General features: G+C 36.0%; 2 protein-coding genes across 2 annotated transcripts; both read left to right on the forward strand.

The window, feature by feature from the left end:
• The first annotated feature begins 324 nt into the window (after nt 1–324).
• Nucleotides 325–4572, forward strand: LOC131022156 (ent-kaurenoic acid oxidase 1-like). The gene is made up of 8 exons (XM_057951576.1): nt 325–634; nt 2126–2603; nt 2749–3012; nt 3084–3173; nt 3260–3338; nt 3443–3549; nt 3619–3740; nt 3818–4572. Exons 1-8 carry the CDS (start codon nt 405–407, stop codon nt 3909–3911), a joined length of 1464 nt encoding a protein of 487 aa, XP_057807559.1. The 5' UTR covers nt 325–404; the 3' UTR covers nt 3912–4572.
• Nucleotides 4573–9314: 4742 nt separating this feature from the next.
• On the forward strand, nt 9315–11342 carry LOC131022159 (ent-kaurenoic acid oxidase 1-like). Its single transcript, XM_057951580.1, has 7 exons — nt 9315–9853; nt 9935–10198; nt 10276–10365; nt 10435–10513; nt 10611–10717; nt 10804–10925; nt 11011–11342. The coding sequence occupies exons 1-7, from the start codon at nt 9407–9409 to the stop codon at nt 11114–11116; spliced, it is 1215 nt and encodes a 404-aa protein (XP_057807563.1). The 5' UTR covers nt 9315–9406; the 3' UTR covers nt 11117–11342.
• Nucleotides 11343–11596: the final 254 nt, after the last annotated feature.

The following is an 11596-nucleotide window of genomic DNA, read 5'->3' on the forward strand; positions in this document are numbered from 1 at the left end:
GTATAATTTAATTAGAATGTAATGCGATGCTTTTTTTTTTTTTCTTAATTAAAAAATTGTTTGTGATTGTAGGCACGAATTAAATGAGATACAAAAAGATGGAGCTTATGACTTAGTATGGCGATTAAAGAACCTCAATAATTGTGTAAGTTATGGCGCGTTATTTAAATTAATTAATTCTTAATCTACCCAATCAAAAAACCTTGGCAAGAAATTAATAAACCCACTTTTGATGCACCGAATGTACGTCACCACTCACATAAAATAGTGAATTTGTACTCTCTAAATTTGTGTATATATATAGGAGTTGTGAGAGGAAGTAGAATGTGTGCTTGAATTTAATGATCCTCTTCTCTCTCTCTCTCTAAAAGTTAATTATCTTTGGATTTGGTAGGTAGATAAGAATGGGAATGGAAATAGTGGTGGGTTGTAGTGTATTAGTAGGTGTATTAATAGTGAAATGGGTGATTAGGAATGTGAATTGGTGGTTTTATGAGAAGAAGCTGAGCAGCCACATGAGGTCTCAACTGCCCCCTGGTGACTTGGGTTGGCCCCTCTTTGGCAACATGTTCTCTTTTCTCAGAGCTTTCAAGTCTCCCAACCCTGAATCCTTCCTAGCCAACTTTGTTCAAAGGTTCACTACTCCTCTCTCTCTCTCTCTCACACACACACACACAAAATATAGTACTCCCTCTGTTCCACTGTATGTGGGACCTTTTTTTGGGACACGGAAATTAAGAAAAATGTATTTTATTTATAAGTAAAAAAGTGAAAATGTGTTTAAAGGGTAAAATCTTTACCAAAAAAGAAAAGAGACTCACTTACAGTGAAACACCTTAAATAGAAAGAGTCTCACATACAGTGAGACAGAGGGGGTATATTCTTTCATTATTGTCTAAGAAATTAAGGGCCAAACTGCCCATTTGCCTACTTTGAAATATGTTCCATTCCAACAAGTTACCCAATGAATTTAAATTTCGTTGATGAAGCTTTTAAAAAAAAAAAATCTCGAAACGCTTATATAAAGGCTTATAACCTACTAATTCTTTTCTCTACTATTTTTCTAAACCTATATACTTAGATACGATTGCATTTTAGAACAAGAATAAAACTCCTATGAATGGTATATATACAAGATGGTGAAAATGTCCAGTTAATTTACCCCCCCTAAATATATGTGTTAATTTTATTTTATTTTCCCCTAACAAAACTCATTTTCCCTTTAGGGTTGGGTGCGTTTTCTTTGATTGTAAATTTATCATGGGAAAATGAGGGATAACTAAAATTTCACCCTTTAAATTCTTCATTTCCCCCCCCCCCCCTCATTTCCTACTTAACTCTTACACATTCCTCATTTTTACTACAAATGAGAGATAATATTATCACACCATTTTTGGAGGGATAATATTATCCTCCTTTGTAGTGTAAATTAGGAATGAGTAAGGGTCAAATAGAAAATGAAGGAAAAGAAATGAAGAATTTAAATTGTGAAATTTTGTTTATCCTTCAATTTCTCATGATAAATTTACAACTAAAGATAATGCACTCTTAGGAAACAACATATAAGTTGAAAGAAAAACTGCATCAGTTTACAATAATTAACCTTAGGGGGAACTGAGGCCTCTTTTGTCACTGCTGCTGCCATTTTTCTTGATCTCTTCTATTGGATATAATGATCCAATAATTCAGTATTAAAATGTGATGGTCTGCTGTGGTACACTATTGTATTCAATTTTAAAAGTAAAGACTATAGTCCTTTCATCTATATTTTTATATGCCATTTTCAGTAAACAAAACAAGTATAATAACAAGTATGTCGCTTTCTTTCCCATGATTCTTGTTGCCAGGTCACATCCAGTCCTATTTTATTATGTCCATAATATAAGGAAGAAATTCATGAGTCCCATCACATTTTAATGTCACATTAATTTCATTACCAATATAGCACACACCATGGGACATATTGAGTTAGTAACATATGCAACACACTTACACACGTTACAACATACTATCAAAATATCTCGTCTTTTATTTCTAAATAAAAGACGAGATATAAGTAATATATGAAATACATGACGACATATACATATAGTGATGAAATAAAAGACGAGATATAAACGTGCAGGTTCGGGCGCAGCGGTCTATACAAGGCGCACATGTTCGGCAACCCGAGCATCATCGTGACAAGTCCGGAAGCGTGCCGGAAAGTTCTCACCGACGACGACGCATTCCAGCCCGGCTGGCCCGTTTCCACTCTCGATCTCATGGGGAGGAAGTCTTTTGCCAACGTATTCGGCAACGACCACAAATGGCAACGGAAGCTAACGGCCTCCCCCGTCAACGGCTCCGAGGCATTGAGCCTCTACATGAAATACATCGAAGAAAACGTCGTTGCAGCCCTCCACAGATGGGCAGCCATGGGGCGGATCGAGTTCTTGACCGAGCTGCGCCGCCTTACTTTCAAGATCATCATGCACATCTTCCTCAGCTCCGAGGGCGACCACGTCAGGGAGGCGTTGGAGAAGGACTACACCCTGCTCAACTACGGAGTCAGGGCCATGGCCATCAACGTGCCCGGATTCGCTTACTACCACGCGCTTAAGGTTATATTTTTGCTTCTCTCCAATACAATTTTCAGCAACGGATTTTTCCAGAAACTTCCGTCGCTGTCAGGGAATAGCGACGGAATGGGCTCAACCAAATAGCGACGGAAGTGAGATTTTTTTTTTTTTTTTTTTTTTTTTGCAGGCGCGAAAGAGTCTTGTCGCTGTACTGCAACGGGCGGTGACTAGGCGGAGGGCGCAGAGGAGGGAGAATCCGTCGTGTCCGAAGAAGGACATGATGGATAACCTTTTGGAAGCTGCAGATGAGAAGGGTAGAAGATTGGATGATGAAGAGATCATTGATATTTTGGTTATGTATCTGAATGCTGGGCATGAATCTTCAGGGCACACAACTATGTGGGCTGCTGTTTTCTTACAGCAGAATCCTCATATGTTTGAGAAGGCTAAGGTAGCACTAATTCTCAACCTCACTATTTCCTTCATTAACGATGAACATGATTAATTGAATAACCATTTTAGGCTGAGCAAGAGGAAACTGTGAGAAACAGACCAGCTGGGCAGAAAGGTTTGACACTCAAAGAAATAAGAAAAATGGATTATCTCAATAAGGTATATATATATATGCTTCCATTCCCTCTCATCTCACCTATTCTTGTGAATGGTTTCCTAACCCGTGGTCCTCCGGAATCCGGCAGGTTATCGATGAAACGCTTCGCGTGGTCACCTTCTCGCTGACGGTCTTCAGAGAAGCAAAGAAAGATGTCAATGTCTGCGGTATGCATGCAATTCTTGATACATCTTTTTCCATCTCTTGTCATAGAAAAAACACAGCATCTTATACCATTTAACATCGAATCTGCTGTGTTAATCTGTTTTAGGCTACATGATTCCGAAGGGATGGAAGGCTCTGGTGTGGTTCAGGAGCGTTCACTACGACCCTGAAACATGGCCAGAGCCCAAGAAGTTTGATCCTTCGAGATGGGATGTGAGTGTTCGAATTTTTTTACATGATGTAAGAGAAGTAGAAATGAGAGCAATTAATCTCGTTGTGCAGAATTTCACACCGAAAGCTGGGAATTTCATGCCTTTTGGAAGTGGAAGCAGATTGTGCCCTGGAAATGATCTAGCCAAGCTTGAAATTGCCATCTTCCTTCACTATTTTCTTCTCAACTATGAGTAAGCTATATATGGTGTTTCTCTATATGGAATCTTCTAGTATCTTCTTGAGATTCTGATGAAGCATCGATGAACAGGCTGGAGCGCGAGAATCCTGCTAGCCCGGTGATGTACTTGCCGCATACAAGGCCTAAAGACAACTGCCTAGGAAGGATAAGAAGGGTGTCTTGAATTTCTACTTCGAATCTCCAACTACAATATATCCTTCGTTTAATCAAGGATTAATAGTATTTTATGTCCCGATCTTTCACCGTTTTCCGTAAAATGTCCCAAATTTTCAATTTCCCATAAAAAATCTCGAATTTTCAATTTTTTTTTCCCATAAAATATCCCACTATACAAAATTCGGTGACGGAAAGATGACTTATCTCGCTGAATCAAATATTTTGAGGACCGTCGTTGCTGGAAAATCATATTAAGAACTACCATTGTTGAAAAATGTTAAAACTTCGAAGTTTTTTTTGTCATCTTTTTGTCGTAGAATTTTGTATAACGGAATATTTTATGGAAAAAACTAAAAGTTCGAAATTTTTTAAGAGAAAATGAAAGTTCGGAACATTTTATAGAAAATGCTGAAAGTTTGGGACGTAAAATACTATTAACCATTTAATTAATGTAGTTGGAGTGGAGACAACAGACCATGGAGAGTTTAAATGATCGCAACGGGGATAACTTGCCAAGCTACAACTCTATTGTACAATAATTAGGTCGAGCTTGTGGAACTATATATGATTTTGAGTCGATTGTACAAGAGCAAAATTCACCAAGGGTCCACTTTTGTATTTAGCTATTCATGAAAGGAGCCGACCATAATCGCAATCTACACAAAATATCTCCGACTGTTCCTACTATTAAATTCACCTTTTTAATAAGTCAATGCAATTTTATTTGATAAAAACAAAAATATAGATATAACAATTTGATTTATTTGATTCTACGCTCACGTTTGGTTGGGTGTTTTTAGAGGTTGGAAAGAGAATCAAGTAATTAAATCCATTACTTATTGTTTGGTTTGAGTAATGAGATCATCAGTACCCTTACTTGAGGGTAATCTAATCACCCGATTTGTTATCCCTTAAAATAGATGGGAAATAAAAGAAAGGGAACCACTTACTAATGATTCATTTTCATTGTTAAACCAAACACTCAATAAAAATAATTAATGGTTATTGTTACCATTCCACTCCTTTATTTGATTTCATTCCTCTACTTGAACCAAACGAGCTATAATAAAACTCAACATTATAGTAATCTCTTATGCACACATTGACTGTGACGCCAGGAAAGGCGACAATGGAGGATCCCCCCATAATTCGCGGTCGTGGGCGTCCGAAAGGGGCTTCCAAGAAGGGGAAGGTTTCTGATTCCTCTATCAAGAACCGGCTCCGGCGTATAATCAAGAATGGTATGTCCTCGGACAAACAAGCAACTGGTCGTGTCGCTGGTGCTGTTTTGCAGGGAGCCGTTCTTGACTCTTCGTCGCCAATGGAGTTCTTGAAAAAAGTGCAACATGCTCATTCTGAAGGCGCGCTTATGCAAAATTTTGTGATAGACTCTTCTTCTTCTGACGCTGCTCGTGCTATGTCGACCGTGGTTTCTAAAAGATGGGGAGATATGCTTGACGACGAAGATTGTTTTGATGAGGATGATCCTCTAAAAATGTTCTCTTAGTCTTGTTTGTTTTTCGGTTTCTCGTGGCTTCTCGCGGGTGCTTTCACTTGTTTTTGTTCTTTCTATTTTCCTTTTAATAAAATTTCTATTACAGCAGCACACATTGACTGCAATCCCTGTGAAGTTTTAATGTGTTCCGTAAAAACTATCCTAGAGAATTAAAAAGAGTATCAATATATACTTAAATTCTAAAATTTCAAATATATATAAACCCTCTATGAAAGGGATTGTTAGGTTATGATCAACATCTTATAATTTATTGCCAAGTTTGCTACAGAGTTGGATTATGGTTCTTAGAGTTGGATCAGGGTTCTTCTTCCTCAAATGAAAATCTTACCCTCTTTATATCAAGCCTCAAGTGATTGGTCCAGCAAGACGACAACTCTTCCCACATCTTTAAAGACATGTAACACAAGTTACTCCGTCGTTGATGAGATTTATATTTTTAAAAGAATATAGTATTATATATATATATATATATATAGGGAGAGGTTCAAGAAAGAACCATAAATAAAAGAAGACCGGAGAACCATTTTCAGCCATTCGATCATCAAGATCTACGGTGGATGCATCTTCTTGTTGGATGAATGCAGATCCTGGGTTCGAATCCTGAAGGGAGCATTTTTTTTTTAATTTTTTTAGTGCATTAATTTTAACAGCGAATGCATTAATTTTTACAGTGGATGCATTAAATTTGATGGTTCTCTCGTTCTCACAAATAATGTAGTTCTCTCTAGAACCACACCCTATATATATATATATATATATATATATATATATATTTCAAAAATCAACACGAATATATCAATTATTAGATTTAGAATAAAAATTTACCAGTTTTCATCTTCCATCACTACATTAAAAAATATATTTGTGATGTCGCTAACAATATACTATTAATTAATTAAATATATATTTAATTAAAAACTATCTTTGAAATATATTAACCATGAAAAGAATAGTTTTTAAAAAAATTATAGTACTAATGACTATACATTGTGAAATTTATAACAATTATTCAATTCTAACAATGTATTAATGTGAAAATTATGAATTATGTGCAATGCACACGCTCTATTCTAATACATATATAAACAGATAGATAAATACTTTGTATTAGGAGGTATAATCTAATGAAATATTGAAATGGGACTGAAATTGGAATGTCCGAAAAGGAAAGAAATATTCAAGGAAATCCCCATGTTATTGAGCAGTTGAATGTTGTTTTCCACAGAAAAGTTGGCATACGTATCACCGAAAAATGGAAATTAAAGGCATTAACTCTGGGCGGGACAAGTTTAATGTGTATTGGATTGAGATTCTGCAGGATTTTAAAGTATTTCGAAAGTCTAGGTGTATTTAATCCAAACTTTTAAAAGTCCTTTAAAATCCAGATGCATTGAATCCAGATTTTTGAAAGTCTTTTAAAATCCAGAGGTATTCAAACTATACTTTTTAAAATTTTTTATAATCAGGCGGTCTTCAACATTTCATGGATTTTAACCATTCATGGATTCTGATGGATTTGTCAAAAAAAATACAAATGACGAAATCCGAGCTTCAGACTTGAGATTTTGATGGATTCCTCTAAACTCCACGCAACTCCACGCAGAGTCTATGAATTTTGAAAGTCCTTTAAAATTCATGGACTTTATAAAGTCCTTTAAAATCCTACAGAATCTCAATCCAATACACCCTCCAAATTGAAGTTTGTGTATTCATAGTGAGAAATTTATTACAACTTGCCTTGTTTTACAAGTGTGATCTAGATTCTATTTTCCATTTGATTTCATCTTCCTCCCCCCTCTATATATATATAGGACATGAAAATAAGGAGTTCTCTCTCTCTCTCAATACTGTAAGAGATTTAATTTGTGGGGGGTTTTAGATGGGGTTGGGATTGTTGGTGGGGTATTTTGTGGTGTTTTTGATAGTGAGATTGGTAGTTAGAAATGTAAATTACTGGTTATATGAGATCAAATTGGGTGAGAAAAGGTATGAACTGCCTCCAGGTGACATGGGTTTGCCACTCATTGGTAACATGTGGTCTTTCCTTAGAGCTTTTAAGTCTACCAACCCTGAATATTTTGTCCAAGACCTTCTCCACAGGTATCTCTCTCTCTCTCTAGTCAATTTCAATTATGTTTATTACTCTTTTTAGCTCACAAAAACATAAACATTTGTAAGTTACACAAATTGTAAAAAATATTAGATAAAAGTGTATTGCGAATGTAAAATGGAATCTCGCTTTATGAAAAATAGAGATAAAAAGTACTCCATCCGTCTCATTACTTTTAGGCACGGAAATTAAGAAATGTGTAAAAAGTAAATAAAGTGGGTTGGTGAAAATTATGTATATTATTAGGCATAGAGATAAAATAATATTGCCAAAAAAGAATGAGACATTTGTAATGGGACATCTCATTATGAAAAGTGAAATATTTATTAATTGTAATGGGACGGAGGGAGTAAAAGGATTATGGTGGGGGTAGTGTACAACAAATAAAAACATTTATATTTTCGTGAGACGGCCAAAAAAGATAAAATGTTCATGTTTATGTGATACATATGAAGTAGCCACGAAAAGTCCAATCCAGGTTTTTGGCAACAAAAGCTTTAATTATATACTACTCCCCCATCCCACGAATCTTGAGTCACTTCTTTTGGGCACGAAAATTAAGGAGTTGAAAATTAGTATTCTAAGTGTGTAGGTAATAAAGTGGAAAAATGATTATATAAGTATGCATAGTACTTTAATTAATTCTCTTTTATTTTTTTTTAAAAATTATTTATAATTATTGATTTAAATTAAAATTTTGTTTTTATTTATTTAATGCATAATTATTTTTTTATAATTACAGAATCTGAAAATAATTTCTGCCAACCACTTTTAATTAGTAAGAGCATCGACATTGGTGTTGCGTGATAGCTTACATGATAGTTTACTTTATGAGGGGGAACCACATGGTGTAAAGAGGCTGCATTGGGGTTACATGATAGCTTACATGATTTTTTCAGTTTTGATTTATCCATTTTTCATTTAAGTTTAATTGCATAAATTTAAATCACACAATTTAATTTAAATTTAAATTGCATTAATTTTGAAATCCTAAAAATTACATAAAACTTAATAAAATAAAAACAAATCCTAAAAATCAGACGAAGAATCGTGGTCGGATTCCATCATTATCGGAAGAAAAAATAAAGAAATATTGAAAGGTGTAGATTGAAAGAGTGAAAGAGGAGAATTGTTGAGTGAAGAAAGTGAGGAAGAAGGAGGAAAAAAGAATATAAAGAGAAGAAAAAAAGGAAAAAAAAATCGAACAATCAAAATGGCATGCAAACCAGGGCAATCAAAGCTGCCTTCAAAATTCAAAATTCAAAATTCGAATTTTCTATTTTTTTTTTTTAATGGCGCGTGTGAAATACGCGCCTTTCATCAATGGGCAAAAGGGCTACACGTTAGAACGTGTAGTCCTCGTGTAACAAGCGGCTGCATCGGCTTACACGATAGCGGCCTTGCACGAGTAGGCCGCATCGTGTAAGCGATGCGGATGCTCTAAATGTAGAAGATTTTAATTAAGTTAAGTGTAATTAAGAAACCCTTATTTTTTTTGGCTAATTTATACTATATTTAAAAATGATTCAAGATTCGTGAGACGGCTGAAAAAAGGTAATTGATTCAAAATTCGTGAGACGGATGGAATAGATATTAGTAAGTATAATGGTATCGATAAGATTTAGCTTGATTTTCTGTAGAAGAGCTCATCAAATAAGTTGTTATGGAGTAATATTTTTGTCCAACCCATTCATTAATACCCAAAGTAATATATTTCACAAGTTTGTTAAATCTATAGCTAGCTGATAATTTAATTAAGTACGTGCTCATATATATTTCCGATTTTTAAATACACTCGTTCAATTTCATCAATATATCTATATAAATAATTGGTTAAATATTCAGATTCGGGCGGGCGGGGCTGTACAAGGTGCACATGTTCGGCAATCCTAGCATAATCGTGTGCAGCCCACAAGCATGCCGAAGAGTCCTAAACGACGACGAAGGCTTCAAGCCCGGCTGGCCCACTTCGACTCAGCAACTCATGGGAAGGAAATCATTTGTTTCCATTTCCGACCAACAACACAAATGGCTGCGCAAGTTGACGGCTGCCCCGGTCAACGGCTTCGAAGCCCTCACTGTCTACATGAAATACATCGAGGAGAATGCCATCATAGCTTTGCAGAAATGGGAAGAGATGCCACAGATTGAGCTCCTAACTGAGCTCAGAAGCCTCACTTTCAACATAATCATGCACATTTTCTTGAGCTCCGAAGGTGAGAGTGTCAGAGAGGTCTTGGAGAAGGAATACACAGCTCTCAACTATGGAGTCAGAGCCATGGCCATTAATGTGCCCGGATTCGCTTACCACAACGCGCTTAAGGTAACTAATGATAAATTTTTTGACATGTTTATTTCTATTTATGGGATGCCTTAGATTTGGTGTTGGTGTTGGTGTTTGCAGGCACGTAAGCGGCTTGTGGGCGTGCTTGGAGCTATTGTGAGCAAGCGAAGGGCGCAGAGACGGGAGGATCCATCGAGCCCGAGGAGAGACATGATGGATGCTCTCTTGGATGCTGAAGATGAGAATGGTGCAAGATTGGATGATGAAGGGATTGTTGATATCTTGGTTATGTATCTCAATGCTGGCCATGAATCTTCAGGGCACACAACTATGTGGGCTGCCCTTTTCTTACACCAGAATCCACATATGTTCAACAAGGCTAAGGTAGGCAGCTTTTCTAGTACAACACTCTTCAACTTTGGTAATGAAATTGATGTAATGAGTGACATGAATTGATACAGGCTGAGCAAGAGGATATCATAAGAAACAGGCCTCCTGATCAGAAAGGTTTGACACTGAAAGAGATTAGGAAAATGGATTACCTAAATAAGGTATTGATTAATGATTCTTCAACCTTCATTAGCTTGTATATATCATCAATGAGATGACTCTGATCACAGGTTATTGATGAGACACTTCGCGTAGTTTCCTTCTCATTGATGGTCTTCAGAGAGGCAAAGAAAGATGTTACTGTTTGTGGTAACTAATCAAGCAAGAATATATGCTAATGCTAGTATTATTATTTGTTATTCTTGAAATTCTAGCAAATTAATTAATGATCATTTTTTCCTGCAAGGCTACACCATTCCTAAAGGATGGAAGGTTTTGGTCTGGTTCAGGAGCGTTCACTACGACCCTGAGGCATGGCCCGACCCAAAGAGGTTTGATCCTTCGAGATGGGATGTGAGTTTGAGTCTAAACAAGAGAAATGCACATAGATTTATAGTACTTAGCAATAATGAGACACTCACACAAGCTGTGATGTGCAGAACTTCATTCCAAAAGCAGGGAATTTCCTTCCTTTCGGAGGTGGAAGCAGATTGTGCCCCGGAAATGATCTAGCCAAGCTCGAGGTCTCCATCTTCCTCCACCATTTTCTTCTGAATTACGAGTGAGTAGTAGCACCCGTTGTACGTCTTGAAATATTTTTTTTTGTGAGAGATTCTTAGGAATGGAGATGATCACTTTGTTGACAGGTTCGAGCAATCCGACCCTGCTAGTCCGGTGATGTACTTACCACACTCGAGGCCTAAAGACAACTGTCTGGGCAAGATGAGAAGGATGACTGCTAAAACTTCATAGATATATATATATATATATATATATATATATATATATATATATATACTTCTATTCTTGATTTGAGTTTTGCTCTTGTTGTTTACTATTTATTAGTACAATAAAAAAGGAAGCCTGTAAGAATTATTCACTTCTTTTTTTACTGTAGGAATGGATGTTTACATGTGTCTTTACTATAAAAAAAGGAATTTTTTTCTTATGAAATACTTAAGAAAGAAGGAACCTTTTTTGGATCTCACAAGGCTAGATATTCAATGAACAATAGTGAAAGAAATATTTTGAGAAAAATATAGTAGGAAATGAAGCCTCTCTCTCTTTCTCTCTGGTTTGCTAAATGGAAAATATGGGAATCATTATAGAAACTAAACCTCAAAATATAGTCTAACTGAAAAGAAGGTCAATAACTTGCAAAATAGGAGATCTTAATATTCTAAAACAAGGTTGCCTAAAAATATATTCTAAAACAGACCAACCAAATTTATA

The sequence above is a fragment of the Salvia miltiorrhiza genome, chromosome 4 (genome assembly GCF_028751815.1).
Source record: "Salvia miltiorrhiza cultivar Shanhuang (shh) chromosome 4, IMPLAD_Smil_shh, whole genome shotgun sequence".
NCBI classification, from domain to species: Eukaryota; Viridiplantae; Streptophyta; class Magnoliopsida; order Lamiales; family Lamiaceae; genus Salvia; species Salvia miltiorrhiza.